Source organism: Astatotilapia calliptera, chromosome 16 (genome assembly GCF_900246225.1).
Source record: "Astatotilapia calliptera chromosome 16, fAstCal1.2, whole genome shotgun sequence".
NCBI lineage: Eukaryota > Metazoa > Chordata > Actinopteri > Cichliformes > Cichlidae > Astatotilapia > Astatotilapia calliptera.
In genome coordinates, this window is record NC_039317.1 from 14,137,633 (window position 1) to 14,156,573 (window position 18,941).

At 39.9% G+C, this 18,941-nt stretch overlaps 2 protein-coding genes across 14 annotated transcripts in view; both read right to left on the reverse strand.

Annotated features, from left to right (window-relative positions):
* Nucleotides 1-145: 145 nt before the first annotated feature.
* phf11 (PHD finger protein 11) lies at nucleotides 146-9,199 on the reverse strand. 2 transcript variants are annotated; one of them, XR_003269928.1, is made up of 19 exons: nucleotides 8,932-9,199; nucleotides 7,054-7,158; nucleotides 6,833-6,966; nucleotides 6,665-6,699; nucleotides 6,484-6,587; nucleotides 5,699-5,769; nucleotides 5,531-5,580; nucleotides 5,363-5,442; nucleotides 5,251-5,273; nucleotides 4,051-4,118; nucleotides 3,873-3,961; nucleotides 3,737-3,756; nucleotides 3,383-3,417; nucleotides 3,233-3,285; nucleotides 2,797-2,956; nucleotides 1,329-1,700; nucleotides 1,167-1,238; nucleotides 741-856; nucleotides 361-411 (listed from the first exon to the last, which is right to left on the reverse strand). XR_003269928.1 is itself a non-coding variant. In XM_026144385.1 (18 exons), the coding sequence occupies exons 1-18, from the start codon at nucleotides 9,037-9,039 to the stop codon at nucleotides 335-337; spliced, it is 1,656 nt and encodes a 551-aa protein (XP_026000170.1). In that variant the 5' UTR covers nucleotides 9,040-9,198; the 3' UTR covers nucleotides 146-334. The 2 variants fall into 2 exon arrangements, 1 of the variants encoding a protein (XP_026000170.1); XM_026144385.1 differs by lacking the exon at nucleotides 741-856 and having other exon boundaries at nucleotides 146-411; nucleotides 8,932-9,198.
* Nucleotides 9,200-9,797: 598 nt separating this feature from the next.
* The window catches only part of mcf2lb (mcf.2 cell line derived transforming sequence-like b), a 47,935-nt gene continuing 38,791 nt past the window's right edge, over nucleotides 9,798-18,941 (reverse strand). For 5 of the 12 annotated variants that reach the window (XM_026144533.1, XM_026144530.1, XM_026144532.1 and 2 more), the window contains exons 22-34: nucleotides 17,893-18,114; nucleotides 17,707-17,799; nucleotides 17,537-17,615; nucleotides 17,357-17,429; nucleotides 17,100-17,206; nucleotides 16,740-16,832; nucleotides 16,258-16,317; nucleotides 15,674-15,739; nucleotides 15,448-15,525; nucleotides 14,908-15,017; nucleotides 12,175-12,287; nucleotides 11,983-12,086; nucleotides 9,798-11,886 (exon numbers count right to left, since the gene is read on the reverse strand). In XM_026144533.1, the coding sequence (XP_026000318.1) occupies nucleotides 11,807-11,886; nucleotides 11,983-12,086; nucleotides 12,175-12,287; nucleotides 14,908-15,017; nucleotides 15,448-15,525; nucleotides 15,674-15,739; nucleotides 16,258-16,317; nucleotides 16,740-16,832; nucleotides 17,100-17,206; nucleotides 17,357-17,429; nucleotides 17,537-17,615; nucleotides 17,707-17,799; nucleotides 17,893-18,114 (1,278 nt within the window). In that variant the 3' untranslated portion in view covers nucleotides 9,798-11,806. The remainder of the gene's footprint in view (nucleotides 11,887-11,982; nucleotides 12,087-12,174; nucleotides 12,288-14,907; nucleotides 15,018-15,447; nucleotides 15,526-15,673; nucleotides 15,740-16,257; nucleotides 16,318-16,739; nucleotides 16,833-17,099; nucleotides 17,207-17,356; nucleotides 17,430-17,536; nucleotides 17,616-17,706; nucleotides 17,800-17,892; nucleotides 18,115-18,941) is intronic. The other 7 variants (XM_026144534.1, XM_026144541.1, XM_026144542.1 and 4 more) reach the window with 5 other exon arrangements.

Genomic DNA, 18,941 nt, shown 5'->3' on the forward strand with positions numbered 1-18,941 from the left:
TTAAACATTATATGGTAAACCTTTTTCAGTGTTTTTTTTTTTTTTACAGTTTAAGAATCTTGTGGGATATAGTTTGATATAAATCTTTGTATTGTACAATAATATAGAAAAAAAAAAGAACAGTCTTGAATTACAAAAAAACAAAAAATTTTAGTAACTCAAATACAGCAAAACAAACAAAAAAAAACTTGAATCATTTCAGTTAATCACTCAGCTAAAATATCATTCATATTAAGGCCTACTCCATATAAAAGTATAAATTTTTTTTATAAAATGTAATCACAGACAAAAGAACCTAGCTTTAATAGCTAACACTCAGTAGCTGCTCATCAGCTCATTTTCTCAGTGCTGAGACGACATCTTTCATCGCTGCCGCTGCCTTCTGCAGTTCCATTTGTTTTTTCTGTAGCTCTGTAACCACAGTGAACTGTCATTTAGTGATTACAATAAAAAAGGAGAAACATCTTTTAAAAATAAAACAACAAAAAGTAAAACGACTTAATAGCAATTATTTCTACAGTATGTTTTTTTCCCCCAAACTTCTGAAATAGTTCCCAAAGAGCTTTTAGCTGGAAAATTGGCATTTCAGTAATGCTGTGCACTGTGTCCTTAATAGATTTGCAGAAACGTGACTAGTGGAGGACAAAAACTGTTGCAGGCTTTAAGGGGAAAAAAACAACCTGCAGAAGATGAACAGTATCTGAAAGTCACATCATTAAGAAAAAAACCCAATCAAAGACCTGGCAAAGGACTTGAGAGGTGCATCTGGTCCTGCCATATATCTCTGCAAAGTGTCCAGGAGCTCAGTGACACAAACCCCAGTGTCTAATAATCGTGCCCAGATGTCAGATGGTGTCTAATCAGCCACATTAGGACAGAAGTTGGATCAGCCTGTCATTGCAATTTTTAACTTTATTAACTTGATATTTGAATTATGCCCTTATATGGTTGTAGATTTTGGTTTCCACTGACCACTGCTGTTTCATTTTTTTCTCATTGAATTACAGAATATATCAATACACACAGTTTCCATGGTATTGTAAATGCTATGAGTATCTATAGGTCATCTGTTGAAACCTCTTGAAATGCTATCAATGAAGCAGACATTAACTTCTGTTAATCGGCCAACTAATACCACACCCCTAGAGCAGTACTGTGTACTTTACCTTCTTGCTGCTTAGCCACAAATTCTGACAATTTTCCAGAAGCTGCCATCACCGACAGTGCAAGATCATATTCTGTGGAGAAAAAAATAAAATTTTCACAATCCCCAGTTTAAAACATTAAAAAAGGTCAGACAGAGTCTCATAAGTGTCATGCACCCTTACCCTCCTGGCTGGCCTGATCTGACTGGATTTTGCTGGAGATATTTTTCATCCCATCAAGGAAGTCAGTGAAGATGGCCTCTGTACATCCTGCTGCATTACAGCTTTTCCAGAAGCTGCTGGAGTCAATTTTGGGCTCTGGACTTGAGGGAAGTGCCACAGGAGAGGAAGAGGAGGAGTTAATGGATACACTGGCGCATTCAGGCGGAGCCAGGGCTGTGGCCGAGCTAGTGCAGGGAGGTGAAGTATGAGACTTCAGGGAGGTGAAGTATGGAGGGGGAGATTTGGACTGGCCAGGAGAGGGAGGGGGTGAGACAGAGGATCCACCGGTGAGTTGACCCGGGGTTTGGACAGCGTTCTGCTTGGGACTGGACCCTAAGAAGAGAGTTAGTTCTATAAGTAATCCCAGCTTTTTATCATTTCAAAACCCTTACTCCTGTCTGATTCTTAAAAAATCTACACATTTCATGCAACAGCAACTTCCTAAGCTTTCTAGATAAGTGTTTGACATGGCACATTTCTTCTTTCTACGTTTTTCAGTGAATGTGTCTTAATAATTTCATTGTGTGCTTTTTCAAACAAAGCTTGCACATAACCTTCACTTTGCGTTTTATAAATGTGAAATACTCTCGTAGCGCGACTTCTTTCTCATTCATAAAAATCATAAAGATTAATCAGCCACAAGATTAAAATCACCTGCCTTAATATTAGATCTGCTTTGTGCCACAGTAACACCTTTGAGCTGTCAAGGCAGGGATTCCACAAGCCCTCAGCAGGTTTCCTGAGGTATCAAGAACTAATATGACAGTAGCAGCTCGTTTAAGCTGCAAGGCAGGGCCTCATGGATGGGTCTCATTTTGTCAGCAGATCCCATAGATGTGCAATTGTGTTAAACTACTTGCTGAGATCATAAACTCACCAAGAAGTGCTTAAAGTTCTAGAAAACAAATTTTATATTCCTCTTTTTTTGCAATCAGGATAGTCCTTTTTACACCACAAAGCTACTTCCTTCTTTTATATATAGCCTATGGCTGTTGTAACTGCAATTCATAGCCATCAAGTCCTTAAACGTCCCATTTTTCAAATTCAAATGCATCAACTTTCAGAGGCAATTCTTGTTCCCTATAGTAGCCCACCCAGACTATACTACGGAAGAGGATTAGGGACACTGGAAAAAAAAAATCTGGGGAAAAAAAAATCTGAGAAAAAAGTCAGACTTGTTCATCAAAATGATGTTTTTTTCAGAATTCTGAGAAAAAAGTCAGAATTCTGACTTTTTTCTCAGAATTCAGGAAAAAAAGAAAAAAAAAGACGTGCCCATTTTTCCCCCCCCCAGTGGCCCTAATCCTCTTCCGTACTATGCAGGTGTCTTTATAGTCAGATAAAAGTTTTGCCTAACTGCTGTGTAATCATTATCAAAGCTCTTTGTTCTTATAAAACATTTGATCAGTCCCAGGAGGAGAAACCTTACCCTCGTGTTCATCTACGACCGGCTCTACATCTGCATTAACCAGAACATCTTCAGGTGGAGCAGATTCAGTCTGAGGTGAGAGTTCACCAGCTGACATTGTAAGTGACTGGGTCTGTATGCAGATCTTTACGGGAAGCAGCAGACTCTCTGACTCAGCATCCTCAGAAGACAAAGAAAACACATCTCATCACACCTCATATGAATCCCATGCAAAAAAGAGGGATTTCCTTTAGTGACAAAATCTATATATATTTCTCTATATCTATATCTATCCATAGATAGAGAGAGAGATAAATAAAGAGAGAGAGAGATATAGAGATATATATAGAAGACCAAATCTTCATAGTTCTAAATTACCAAACATTAAATGTATAACAAAAAAAAGACCATTTATAGCTGCTAAAGACAACGATTAACACAATATCAGAGAACTCACTGATTCTATGATTGTGTCGTCTTCATCATTAAATTCATCCTCAATGCGATTTCCTAAAAGAACCAGACAAGAGGAGTTTGAAAAAATAAATATTTATATCTTTAAAAAATTATTTAGCAAACTATACACACTGAATCAACAACTGCTTACCTGATAAAGACACAGCAGGACTCTTGGTGTCTCTTCTGTAAAGTGGAGAATATAATTGCAAAAAACGACCCTCTGCTGACATTTTTTACAGACCAAGAAAAGAAAAAGTATGTATGCAAAAGCCCTTTGGGGAAAAACTAAGCTTTCATAGGGGATAATTGCATTCATAAGACATGTTTGTGCCTTTTGGTGGTGCTTTGATAGGCTGCAGTTTACTGAAACTTGCAGGTAATTAGCTTTACTGGTTAACTCTGGACAACTTTTCATAATTTTATATACATATAATTTAGAATTACAAATATTAGTGAGACCCCCCCCCCCTGCAGAAACCCCTCCAAAACTAGCAAAACCTACCTGATAACCTCAGGCACAGTCTGCCATCACGCGAAGAGAAATCAACACGTGACAGGACAAAGATGAGACTTCAAATTATTAGACATATTCAGCATACAGTGATGTTATTGAAGAATTGATGAATGATTAGGCGTACTTCGAGCTCTGGGACGGAGTTTGCATTTTCATCTATATCAGACTCTAATGGGGCGTATATATCCATTGGAGTGTTATTGTCATTGTCAACTATATATATAAGATAAAAGAAAGGGGTTTGTTAGCTAGAGTGATAAGCCCACAGAGGTTACATTTTCTTCCCTTGCAACGGGGTTGACCTGAATTTGAAGAATCGGAGAGTCTCCTCTTCCGGCGAAGCTTAGGTTTCAAGAGGGTCTCCTCCCGCCTGTAACAAAGGTAAGGAATCATCACAGCTGTTTGCAAGGTTTGCACCATTTTTATTGTAACCAACAGGACACAATTTGCTCTTCTCATTTCTTTATATTGTCAAGCAGAAATGTTATTTTGTTGTTTGTTGTTATTTTTTTAAAGTGATCTTGAGCAATAGCTCTCCAGGCTTTCTGAAGTCTTTCAAAGTTTTGGTTGCTTTATCGCTCATTTCCAGTCCAGTCCTTAAACCTGGGCATTTTCAGTTGAATGTTTCTTTTGTTTGTTAAACCCCTTAACACTGATCTATGAATCATTCAAGCTTAAAAAGTGCACTTACCTTAAGGGATAAACCAGTGAACCCATTTGAAATTGTATTTTCAGGCACTTTGTTACTAGCTGCCTGTTGCAAACATCTCACGTCACATCAAGACCTGAGAGATGCATCTGGTCCAGATGATCCATCTATTGTTCACTAAAGCGTCATCAGAAATGGTTTCAGTGTGGCTATCAAAAAGCCATTATTAATGATGCGAAACAGGAAGGAAATTAACAGGTCTTATGGAGTAATGAATTCAAATTGGTAAAATGTTGTCCAGTATGTTTGGAGGAGGTCAGGAGAGAGGGGCAGTCTACACTGATCTGGTGTAGGTCGGTCATAATTTGTGGCTGCATTTCAGCCAGTGGCGTTGGGGATTTTGCCAAAAACGATGGAACATAAATCTAGAAAAGGCAGATTTTCATCCACCATACAATACCACCTGGAAGGTTTCTGATTGGCAAGAAGCCTGGAGAATTATTCCTGTAGAATACATTGACATTTCCAGCTATTCATTCTCTTTTCCTTATCCAATATTGCGGGTCTAAAATGGGCCTATTTCCCATTTCCTAGCAAAATATAAAGAAATGAGCAATGACTTAAGACTATATAGACCCACTTGAGTTCCTGACTTGTTTTGTGGGTGAAAAAAAAAACAACAACTGGGGTTTTAAGTGTGAAGTTGTTTAAAGTAAGAACGAACGATGGATCGAACTGTACAGACTTTTAAAATGAGCATTTAAGCTACCATATTAGATATAAGGGTGATATTCTAGCCAAAATTCTGAACGTAAAATTATTGTTCAAGACATAGCGAGCATCCCATACTTACTTGTCACAGTCACTCAACTGTCTCTGTTTAAAAAGCAAAGACAAAAAACTGTAAAAATAACAAGCAAACTTGAAAATAGAACTAAAAAACTTTAAGTGACTGTGAACAACACCTTGGAAGAACTACACATTGTACTGTTAGATGAGCTGGAGTCATAGCTGTGTACAGAGGATCCAGCTGCAGTACCTTCTCCTGCCAATTACAAAGCAATTTAGTATTTGGCACAATGGAAAAAATAACGACTTCATAGTAAATGTCAATCTCTCTGAGCAACACTTACCGTCGGTGTTCTTCTTAAGTGACGCAGGAGCATGTTTGTCACAATATGACCTAAAAACACACATCTGCTAATTACAATGTGATACATAAAAATAAAAAAAAACAGAAAAATTAAACCACAGACAAATAAGTCAAAAAAGGGGGGGAAAAGATGTTTGTAAATACTCACATAACAATGCTATTAGACAAACTTTCCAAGCTGATATTACCTTCTCTCTTCTCACAGGTTAGGCAACATACCTCATGAAAACAAAACGGATTGGTTATTTATAACAGAGGAGAACGCACACACAAATGCACCACATAGCTCGCAGGTTAATGATGATAATCTCTGGCTCCATTCCACTGGTGGAGGTTTCTTCCTGTTAAAAGGGAGTTTTTCCTTCTCACCGTCACCAAATGCTTGCTTATGTGTTACTGTACACACTTTTACCTTACAATATAAAATACTCTAAAGTGAACGTTGTTGTCCTTTGGTGATACACAAATAAGGCTGAATTGATGATTGATTTTGTAATGGTATCATCAGACTTGTGGTCATGTCTTTGACTGAGTCTGACTCGAGTATGTTCAGCACCCCAACTGCTGATGTAGGAAATCGCACAGACATGCATGTGTAAAGTCTGCGCTTACACTGTTATTTTTGCTTAATTCCTCATGGGATCTACTAATTTTGACCCATTTGGTTAACTACAGAAATTAACTGTTCGAGTCTGTGTTTATCAGTTAGTGCATTGTTAGCAAATCTTAGTCAATCAACTACCATCTGTGCATTCTTGCGATCCATGCTACATTGCTTCACATAGCAAAATTTGGCCTTTTGTTGAAATTACTAAAAAAAAAAAAACCACACACACAAAAACAACAAACCCAAAACTGCAGGATCAAGCTGCTAGAGAGAGATGGGGGCCTCTCCCCCCCAAAAGTCTGTTTTAGTAAATCCATAAATCTAACCTTAGATGGTCCGGGTGCGTTGGGGTTTGGGGAGTTTTTGAGTTTTTTGGAGGTTCTGGGCTTTTTGGTGGAAGAGGCAAACTCATTTGTGGAAGCGCTTTTTTCTGGTCATGAGAAATAAAAATTAAAATCAAAGTCTGTCATACACTGAATAAATAAAGGATAAAAATTCAAAACTTACGTGTTTGCTGCTCAGAGTGAGATGAGCAGTATATCCTGTTAGAAAAACACATAAAACACATTTTTAGACAACTACAATTGTCCCAAGCAGTGCACAGCAGGAGTTTTTATTTTTAGGATAACTGAATATCTTTTTCGACAGGCAATTAAGCAGATCTGTTAAACTGACACATAGCGCCCATGGTCATCATCTTCAATAGTCGTCGCTCCCTCTTTAAGAGCACACGGGTAATGGTAGGACTTTTTGCAGCGTTTGACTTCACACCCAGCAGTGGCTCCCCTTTTCTTACAGTGGTTACAGGTCTAAAGCAAACAAAGGAGTAAGACATTTAAACATTGCTCCCAGTGCGCGCTATACTTTAAATCACACAATTTCTAATATATATTTACCAGCTTGCTTCCTCGTTTCACCTCATTCAGCACATCCCCCACCGAGAAGCCAAACAGGTCATCGAACTGTGGTGAATCCCGGCAAAAGATGCCAGCAGAAAATAACTGGAAATAACAAACAACACGAAATTCACGTGAAGGACATAAATGAGCATGAAGTAGAAAAACGGTAAATGGACTGGTTCTTATAGAGGGCTTTTCTACTCCACCTTACCACTCAAAGCACTTTATGCAGCATGACTCATTCGCCCAAGCACTTTTCTTCTATGCTTAAGTACTTTCTATCCAACATTGACACTTCAGGGGACACATTGAAGCAATTGGGCCCTGGACTTGGACTGGAGGAACCGCGATTGAACCCAGGGATTGAACCACCAACCTTCAGATTAGTAGATGGCCTGCTCTACCTCCTGAGCTACATCTACCCTAAACTTGTGAGTTCATAAATATGGCATTTGTCCTAAAGCAACTCAAAAGAGGTTAAGGTAATCCAGGTAAGTATGTGTAAATGCATGTGCTTGTGCACGTGTCCCCTCTTGAAGTGTATTTTTTTTTTTTTTAAAGTAATAAAAACATGGCTGTACACTTAGATATAATCAGTTAAAATAATAGATTTGGTTTATTAGACTAAGTAAGCCAATACTTAAAATTCATAAACTAGCCACCAAATGTCATGTTTCCTCGGTTAAGATCCTCTGCTAAGCCTTGAGTGCAGACAGCTTGTGCGTGGCTGTGTCTTCAGGCTGAGATCAGGTGACTGACTTGACACTAAGTATACTGCTTTGGCAGAACACTTTGGGTCATTATTCATTCACTCTGAGAAGGGCTGTACAATCACTTTGGCAGCATTTGGCTGAATCTGAGCTGAGACTGTAGCTCTGTACTCTTCACCGTTTATCCTGCCGCGTCTATCGGCAATCCCATCATCAGTAAACACTAGTGCTGGCCATGCTCACAACAAAACATAGATAATGTAGTATGCTTCAGCTCACGATGTGAAGGCTCTTTTGCTGACTTTTTTCTGGCAAAGTCTAATCTGACCTTCATGTTCTTGAGTGTAAACCGCGGTGTGCACCTCGTAAACCGTCTGCATCTCCATTCATGAAGGAGTCTCTAGACAATACTACGCCAACTTACTTGTTTACATGTTATCAAGTTGTTTTTTTTCTCTCAACCAAAGAAAGAATTTGTGTGATCACACACTTTAGTTGTCTTCTGTGGTCTTTCAGGCCTTTTGATGCTGCTGGGCCAAAAAGCGATTGCCTACCAAAAACAGATTTCCAGTATTTGCCAAAAAAAAAAAAATGTATCCCTCATGAATAATATAAAGTCATCTTGAGCCACAAGGTAAAAGCTGCAATCAGTTTTTGGCAAAAATGACTTTTCTATATCTTTTATTTGTCCACATAAAAAGTCTCAGTGACACTGACAAAAATAGCTTTAAGAGGATCCAGGAGGACAGCAGAACTACATGGAACCCTTGGAAATCAGTTATGGCAGTGTTTTCCTGCTTTTTAAGAACGTACCACCTTCATCTGTATCCACTGTGATGCCATTAGAAGCATATACGGCACAAACTGTGCCGATTAGTGTTAATCGTCGCATTTTAATGTTACAGCAATTGCAACAGAACTCATCTTTAAACTGCTGGAAAGTTTATATGCATGAATCAATTTGTACGTTTATCAAAGGTGGTAGCCTATAAGGAAATTAAAGGCGTCAGGAAAAATTACTCGTGTGCGTTATTTTTATAACTTTTCCACACTTCTTGTCCACAGTTACGTTGTGGACTTAACCGCTGCACTGAGCGGTGAATCAAGTCCTCGTCGTTACACACGAAATAAAGACGAAGAACAAAAGAAGCGTGCTTGTATTTACCAGGCAGTTCTGGTGAGCCGTGACTTCATCTTTAGTCGACAAGGTTCCGGTAATCTTCGTCTCTTTGGATCGCTGACAAAGTATGCAGGCCACTCTGCTATTGCTCATTTTTTACCGACAAACACACCGCTTCCACTTTTTCTATCAGGCTTGCTCGCATGCGTCCATGTTGAATCAGCGCTGCTGTTCAAAAACGATTTCTTATCTACTTCGCCGCCCATTTCTTTGGGGTTGCCAGGTTCTATCAGAAACATCCTCCTTTCAGTCACCACCGCATGGAAACGCATTTCAATCGACGGAGAGAGAAACTGATGCGAAATTGCGACTAATATCCATCTTCTTTGGATAACTATTTTTAGGTTACCTTCACTTTAATACCCGACAAGAAAAAAAAAACTAACTAACCTTTGGCTGCTCACCAAATAAGATTCATTGTCGGCTTATTATTTCCGGTGAATATAGAGCTATGATATTAATCGATAATAATACAATATTTTGTATTTTTTAAAGTTAAAAAAAAAAAAATAGTACTAAAAATGTTCTCTGGCTGGGGGAAAAAAGTGGAGGCAAAAGCAACCTACATTGCAACCTATATTAGTCCACATTTCAATGAAAGGGGTATGTTAGTTCCTTACTACGATTGTTTGTTTGTTTGTTTGATTTATTTATTTATTGGGGGGAAAGCTATGAAAAGACCTGGCAACCCGTTAATTTGTTTCAGTTTCGTTTCTCGCTTTTTGTTGTTAGCCTACGACCACAGCTCTTTGAGAAACAGCTGGTTACAGAAATGTTTCAGGATGACTCAGAAATCAAAAGCAGAAGGCTTCAGATTACATCTCAGCACCGAGAGAGAGAGAGACAGTAAGTGAATTGTCACAAGTCATTTATGTAAAAAACAAAACAAAACTGGACAAGTCACAAAGCAGTGACATCACCATACTTAATGTACAATATAGCATCTCCTTTAACAAACATGACAGACACATATTAATAAACAATATCTACATTCCAAACATTTTCCCTCTGCTGGGAATAAGTTAGCCTATACAGTGATCTCCCATTATTCACATGGATACATTTGTAAAACTGTAGCATATATGAAAATGCACAAAGAGTTTGACCAGGCTATCAGAGACAAAAGCAAAAGGACAAAAGCTCACACACACAAACTCTGGAGAGCTGGTGACAGAACAGGTTTCTAATGACAGACTGACAGCAGACAGGAGGAGAGTTTACAGACAACAATAAAATTAAAGAGTGGATGAATATCTGTGGGTGCTTCATACAAATAAATAAACTTTTTTTTTTTTTTTTTTAAAGTGGACAGAGAGTTGGCTCTCAGGAAAAATTCATTCAAGCTAAAGAAAGTGGACATTGCCCTCTTTCTCATTCAGAGTTAAAATATGAACTCCTGAAGAAATTAGTGCATGTGAACACAAAGACAGCTGTTGTCCACTAACCTCTCCCCGCTTTTAGTGTGAGCATAAATAGATGCATTTGCTGAGATCAGTCCTGCTGGCCCATTCATACATCTATTACATTATCAGCACGTGGATCTTCTGTCTCCATGACAGATCTATACAGTGAAATTACCATATGCATGTGTTTTGTTCCTTCACAGTAAATGTATAACATTCTGAATGTGCAGTGTATGTGAGAGGTTAGAAAAATTAAATAAAAATGCAGTTTTGTTTCATTAACTCATGACTGCCAATGGCAGGAAAACACAGCAAATATGTCTCCTCATATGCCACACAGGGTGAGATCCTATATGCTAAAATGTGATGGAAATACCCCCTGGTAGCCCAGCCCCGTTGATTTTCATGCTGTCAGCCCGGTGTTTTTTCTTGGTTAATTGTTCTTTAGGTTGATAATTAATGATCTACAATCTATGTTCAGGAGGTAAGCATCCCTTGGAGTAAGGGGTAGGAGGTTGTCATTCAGACTGTCATTGTCAGAGTGCAGTCTTTGCCCTCTTAAAGGTGTGGCTGGTTTGTATTTGCTATTGGCAACTCAGAAGAAGAGCTTTTTGGAAGAGCTGAAGCTCTGCTGGTCTTTTCCTATTATGGCAGGTGTGCTAGGACCTTGAACATTGGGACATGGGGGGCACTGCAACATGGGACCTGTCTTTGATTTCTTATAATGAAAAGAACAAGAGAAAAGATGTGTTCATACTGGGGCATTCCCACTGAGCTGTAAACATGATGAAACAGGCATATGGAATAGCAGATGTGCCTGCATTCTTCAGGTGTCGTCTGTCACTCAACCACGGGTGCGGCCACCTCCTGGAGAGCAATGTGGGGTGTCCCATCTGTGTAATCTGTGCAGCGGCATCTTGGGGAACACCCTGTACATTTGTGAGGTTCTGTCAGCCTGTGGATTCACGTTACCAGCCACTGGTTGACTAGAAGTTGTCTGTTCCTCTTGATGCTGCTTTAAGTCATCCACTTTGTTTACTGCCACTGGCAGTAAGGAAGAAGTAAAACAGTACAGAAGTTTGATGACTGTGGTTCTGTGAAACCCAAGATGATTGCCAGTCATGCTGGTCACTTGGAAAATTTCAGCATGAGAAGTTTCATAGAGCTCATATGTAGCCTACCAAGTTATTTATAGTGCATATGCACAGGTAGCCTACACATCATGCATATGATTTTGTTTATATAAGATTTCAACACGTGCAGACTATGAGGAGACATTTTGTTTACTGCCACCGGCAGTGATCCTAGAATTCATAAAACTATAGTTACCTTTGTAACTTCTGTTTTCTGTGGAAAATTGACAAAATTCATGATTACATATGCTGGCAAAACGGTACAGATAGCCACATGATGTAGGAATGATGGCAGTTTGATGATGAAGAAAGTGCAGAGTATTTTCAGGGTTTGATATCAGAGAAGCTTGTGTAGGTCTCACTGCAGCTAGATGATGTGCTGAGGTTCCCAGAGCCACTGCCTTCTGTTTGAAACACAGCCACATTGAGGAGTTAATGCATGTGTAACAAATGCATGTTGGATTTTGACATGATTTATTTGGGACTGTTTCTTAGAATACCTGAGCTGGTGAGAGACTGACAAGACTTTGATTTTCCAATGAGGTTGATAAGATTAGCAGCAGGAATCCAACCCTCCTTAGATGTGTTTAAGTTACGCACAAGCCTAGACACAAAAGTATAGTTAAACCAATGCTTCTAAATTATAGATTTTTTTATTAGTTCACATAGATAATATAAGGTTGTAACCTCACCACTGTCCATCGTCCCCCTCCTTGACCAGCTGCACTACATCTCCGCTCTTCACAGAGAGCTCTTGAGCGCCACCGATCTCATACTCAGCCGTGACGGTGTATTTTCCAGCACACTGTTCATAGTCAAGATAAGAGACGGATTCAAGAGAAATTCAGCAATCTTTCCAGATCATGAGTAACACGTTAAGATAATTCCATAAATGGATTTCCATTAATGTCACACAATACAAAAAACAATTGCATGCCTTCAGTTACCATAGGCTCTTCCAAACCTCCAAAATCATGTTTCATGCGTGTTGAATTGTCTCTTCTTCACTTTACACTACAGTTTTAGATCTATTAGAAAGTAATGGCTTTATGACAGTTCTGAAGTCATTCTGTGACAGCTCAGATTAATAAGACTCAGCAGTAATTGATATCAGAGTTTTGACAAAAGGTTAGCAAGAGTTGAAATCAGCTTTAAGCTTTCAGCTGTTTGTGGAAGTCTTTCTTCTGAATTTATCAGTATTGGAAAGCAGCAGCATCCTCCTACGAGCACAACAGTGGCAACTTTATCAAGTACTTATAAAGTTACAGTTTTAAACTGTTACTATTAACTAAAGTGTACAGCAATACTTTTCTACAATGGCAGAAAGACTTGCACACATTATATGGTAAATGGCCTGTATTTATATAGCGCTTTTAATAGTCCCTAAGGACCCCAAAGCGCTCTACATATGCAGTCATCCACCCATTCACACACACATTCACACACTGGTGATGGCAAGCTACATTGTAGCCACAGCCACCCTGGGCGCACTGACAGAGGCGAGGCTACCGGACACTGGCGCCACCGGGCCCTCTGACCACCACCAGTAGGCAACGGGTGAAGTGTCTTGCCCAAGGACACAACGACCGAGACTGTCCAAGCCGGGGCTCGAACCGGCAACCTTCTGATTACAAGGCCTATATAATACAGGGAGTGCAGAATTATTAGGCAAATGAGTATTTTGTCCACATCATCCTCTTCATGCATGTTGTCTTACTCCAAGCTGTATAGGCTCGAAAGCCTACTACCAATTAAGCATATTAGGTGATGTGCATCTCTGTAATGAGAAGGGGTGTGGTCTAATGACATCAACACCCTATATCAGGTGTGCATAATCATTAGGCAACTTCCTTTCCTTTGGCAAAATGGGTCAAAAGAAGGACTTGACAGGCTCAGAAAAGTCAAAAATAATGAGATATCTTGCAGAGGGATGCAGCAGTCTCAAAATTGCAAAGCTTCTGAAGCGTGATCATCGAACAATCAAGCGTTTCATTCAAAATAGTCAACAGGGTCGCAAGAAGCGTGTGGAAAAACCAAGGCGCAAAATAACTGCCCATGAACTGAGAAAAGTCAAGCGTGCAGCTGCCAAGATGCCACTTGCCACCAGTTTGGCCATATTTCAGAGCTGCAACATCACTGGAGTGCCCAAAAGCACAAGGTGTGCAATACTCAGAGACATGGCCAAGGTAAGAAAGGCTGAAAGACGACCACCACTGAACAAGACACACAAGCTGAAACGTCAAGACTGGGCCAAGAAATATCTCAAGACGGATTTTTCTAAGGTTTTATGGACTGATGAAATGAGGGTGAGTCTTGATGGGCCAGATGGATGGGCCCGTGGCTGGATTGGTAAAGGGCAGAGAGCTCCAGTCCGACTCAGACGCCAGCAAGGTGGAGGTGGAGTACTGGTTTGGGCTGGTATCATCAAAGATGAGCTTGTGGGGCCTTTTCGGGTTGAGGATGGAGTCAAGCTCAACTCCCAGTCCTACTGCCAGTTTCTGGAAGACACCTTCTTCAAGCAGTGGTACAGGAAGAAGTCTGCATCCTTCAAGAAAAACATGATTTTCATGCAGGACAATGCTCCATCACACGCGTCCAAGTACTCCACAGCGTGGCTGGCAAGAAAGGGTATAAAAGAAGAAAAACTAATGACATGGCCTCCTTGTTCACCTGATCTGAACCCCATTGAGAACCTGTGGTCCATCATCAAATGTGAGATTTACAAGGAGGGAAAACAGTACACCTCTCTGAACAGTGTCTGGGAGGCTGTGGTTGCTGCTGCACGCAATGTTGATGGTGAACAGATCAAAACACTGACAGAATCCATGGATGGCAGGCTTTTGAGTGTCCTTGCAAAGAAAGGTGGCTATATTGGTCGCTGATTTGTTTTTGAATGTCAGAAATGTAGCCTATATTTGTAAATGTGGAGATGTTATATTGGTGTCACTGGTAAAAATAAATAATTGAAATGGGTATATATTTGTTTTTTGTTAAGTTGCCTAATAATTATGCACAGTAATAGTCACCTGAACACACAGATATCCCCCTAAAATAGCTAAAACTAAAAACAAACTAAAAACTACTTCCAAAAACATTCAGCTTTGATATTAATGAGTTTTTTGGGTTCATTGAGAACATGGTTGTTGTTCAATAATAAAATTATTCCTCAAAAATACAACTTGCCTAATAATTCTGCACTCCCTATATAGCACGAATACTGGGAATCGTTCCATCACTGTTGTCTGAAGCTATGAGCAACACTGACATAAAAGTGTATTCTATTTCTGCTGGCAGTGTTATGGTACCAACAATGATATCAAATGTCTGAAAACTTTGAATGTAACCTTAGATATAAATACTGGATACCATAGCACCAACACTGTGATTACAAGCCTGCCATCTGTTAGTCATACACAGCGACTCACCAGCTTCTTGCCATTTTCGTCTTCTGGGTCAGAGTTAAGAGGATCTTCAGCGCTGGAGTAGCCGTCATGTTCCCCTGAGGCATCGAGTGACAGGGAGGCTTTATTCCAGCCTGAACAGAAGAGGCAAAAAACAAAACAAAACAGGTGCTTAGTTTGCAGCAACATTCAGCCTCAGCTACTGTCAAACATGTACGTGACCTGAAGGGAGAGTGATGAGTATGGAAGAACCACGATAAGGTCCCCATTGTTAGAACAAAAGTGGCTAAAATCAGGAATCCCAGATTACACAATCAGATCCACAACTATGCACTACAGAAAAACTCCAAGATGGTGGAGACTGGCATGCAACTTCATATTTTAAACTTTCTTCAAACAGAGGTATAAAGTGGGCAGGCAAACATGCCTCTGTGTCAGAGGGTATTCTATGATTTTCTCTGCACTTGAAGGGGATGTGGAAAAGACAAACGCGCTGCCTTTAAAAGGTTCATAGCAGTGAAACACCCTGACACAGCCAGCTGTGGCAGGTTAGTGCCAATATACCTCTCCACTTTGTCTGTAAGAGACTAGAGGTGCTGAACCACCTGGCTCTGGTCAGGTGGAGGGCTGGAGGACCTGCATCTGAGGGACAGGAGGCAATGGAAACACAGCTAGTCACTTTTCCTGCTGTAGCTGCAGCCAACCAAACCTGTGTAAGACCTTGGATGTATTCAAGCATTATGGAAAACAACTAACCCAGCAAGGAGGCTATGCAGTGGCTGAACATTACCTTTAAAGCCAAATGGTGTGGGATCACTCTGGCGTTTCGTCTTGTGATCTGGGCTGGTGGGAGATCCTGGGGAAAAAAAGTAAAAAGAAGAGATGAGGTTGAAAGTTAAATCAAGAAAGACATAATTATCAAAAAGTAATATTCAACAGGCCTATTTTCATGAAAGGAATGAAGGAAAGGTATAAAGGAGGCATAGAAAACAGCACTTTCTCAGCTCAGACTAATAAAACAAACAAAAGTCAACTAATACAGAGGTAGAAAAGTAACTCTAACTAAAACAGCACCTGCAAAAAGTAGCTGAACTCTGCAAGATTTCAGAATAGAAGCTGCTGCCATAGAAAAAGTGCTTCAGCAACACAGAGGCCGCTCACGGGAGACATTTTGACATGTTACAGTATGCAGGTGTAAGGTTTTTGCACTTCTGTGGTTCTGATATTCTGCATGCTGATTTATTCTGTTTACCCTGACATAACTTTCAACACCTGCTCAGATTCACATGCTTTTCTTAACAAAGTCAAAATGTCAACTGTGCAAATGCCATTACATTGGATGAAATAAAACTGGGGTCTAGAGCTGTGCGATACCTGATGATGGGAAGACTGTCATGGGCAATGTAAAACTTTTGTCATCAGTACTTGAGGGCTCTGTGGAGGGAAGCATGCAGCATTTCTGACTAAAAGGCTTTAATAAAATCCCCCAGATACTTTCTCCAGACTGAGCAACAGTCACACACTCATGTCTTTGTGGTAAAAGTGAAAAGAGTGCTGTCAGAAGTTAGCTTTACCCAGAAGTTGTGACAAAGTCAGGAAATAGGTTAAAAACATAATTGTATATGATCTATGATGATTTATAGCAATAACTTCCTGCAAACTCACTTGAGCCTGATTATTTCTTGTCCTAAAGACATGAGAGTGATCCAGCTTCTAACTGATGTAATATTAGTGTCTTAAGATGATTAAACAAAAATGTATTGCGTCACACTAAATGGAAAAATCCTTTTTTTGTTTCACAGATGCAGAAGATGATATATCAGGTGGATAATGGAAAATCTCTGGCTTGCAGTTACCTTTCTGAGCTTTGAGGTTACTGAAGCCCTGTAAAGTAAAGCGCTTTTTAGCCACAGCAGCTCTGTCTGAGGTCGGGCTTGTCACACCCTCATCTGACTCAGACGGAAAGCAAGGAGACAAGACAGACGGACAAAAAGAATTAAGGAAGAAGGTAAGTTGGGTTAAGAGGGAATCAATACGGAGGGAAAATGGAACTTGATTCATTGGGAAATGAGAAGTTAAGACACGAACCAATCATAAGAAGTGGGAAAGCACAGAGGTAGGGTAAAACAGAGTTGATGCAACACATGCATTGCAAATGTTACAGTTAAAATTTAACAAGAAACAAGGCGGGTATCCCTCGTGCGCTCTTCACTCACCTTTCCCTGCAGCCTTTACAGAAGAGGAGGAATTGACATCAGGACTGCAGGACTCAGCTTTCTTCTCTTCTCCCTTTTTAATGCTCTTCTGGCCTGTCTTGAATGGGCTGCAAGTGGAGAAGAGAGCAACATGAGAAGCTTCAACAATTTCTGAAAGAACTGGCCCAGATTATTAAAAGTTTACAAAGGGCAATCACATGGAAAATGTTCGTAACACCAGTGAGAGAAAGTAAATGAGGTGGGGAGTTCGGACTTACCTGAGACTTACGGTTCCAGTGGGAACAGGTGGAGCATGGGTGGCCTGATCTGGTGCCCTCTGCTGGCTTGCTTCTGAATGACACAAATGAGAGAAAAACAGCGATGCTGGAACATCACTTCAGCTAAGGCATAAGTTATAGAAAAACTTTCATAATGGCTTTCATAATACATGAATGTACCTCTGCATTCCTCCAGCTGGGTCGTCAGGACCTTCCTGATCTCATTTACCCAAGTGGTTTTGACTTCAGCCGTTGGTGCCTGAGACAAAAAGGATGTACACCCCTCAAAATCTAACCATTATCAGAGTATTTGCTCAGTAGTTGTTCTTTATTAGTCTTTGTTTATTTACCTGAACAATATAGACTTCTTCTCTGGAGTTGCACCAAATTTCAAACTTTTTGTTGTCTCCTTTTGCATTCTCAGTGATGCCCACGGCTCTCATCTGTTCAATAAACAGTGAAGAGAAATATGCATCTTTGTTACCACATCAGTAAAAAAAGAATCAAATGCAATTTGCAACCTTAGATGGGCTCACATTCAAGGACTGCTTGAAGCTGTATGAAGGAGCTTTCTCATAACCTTCCCCGTTCTCCTCTCTCCTCTTGCAGAAGAGCAGGGCCTTCTCGTGGAGGAAGAGGTGTCTCTGCATGGGCTTGAAACGGGCCAGATCCTTAACCTTGGCATGGCCTTTCTTGTGCTCGGTCCACACACTGAATGACCCTTGCATAAGCAGTTTACCCAGCTCACTCAGATTACCCTGAGAAATGAATGGGTTGAAGGGAAGAGATACTTTAATTTAAAAACAAAAACACGCTGGATATGCTCTAAAATAGTTTACAGATGCCCAAGTTTGACTTTCACACACCTCAGTCTTTATGCCAAATGTAGCTCTCTTTTGTGCTGTATGCCAGAGTTATCTGAAGTGTCACGATTATGACAAATATATCTTTCTAAATAATTTATATATACACTTGTAAGTGGCTGCCAAGTTTTAACAGGCGCAAGAGCAGAACACTTGTCTAATTTATCCTAATTTCAAAGCTCTCACGTCACTTATCATCATGTTTCCATCTGCTAGATGAAAGTAACAGTGGAATTCAAAAGGAGTTTCACCTTTCTGGACCTTTATATCTCAAATGATCTGTTAACACTTGATCCTTTGACATCAAGGAAGTCGAAGGATCATGTCAGCTCTTTTCTCCCAACAGTTTTCACAGTTTGCACATTATTTTTGAGTGTTACAGATTTGCATATCTGGGCCACAGATATGTTGTTGCAGTGCAGTTCTTTAATGTTTTAAATATCACAAAATATGTAGACTTTCTTACTCGAGTCTTTGTTTGAACTGATTTTACATTTTGATTTAAAAAAAAGAGCTTTCAGTTTTGCTTCATGGATTGTAAAAAGCTCTATTATATCATTTAAAAGAACAATTTCACCTCAGAACCTATCTGACGTCCATGACATGTCAGTGACATACACTAAAGTATTGGCTGGCAACTGTTATTCCTTGAATTCAGGTGTTAACAGTCCCATTGCCACAGGTGTAGCCTATAAAATCAAGCACCTAGCCATGCAGTCTCA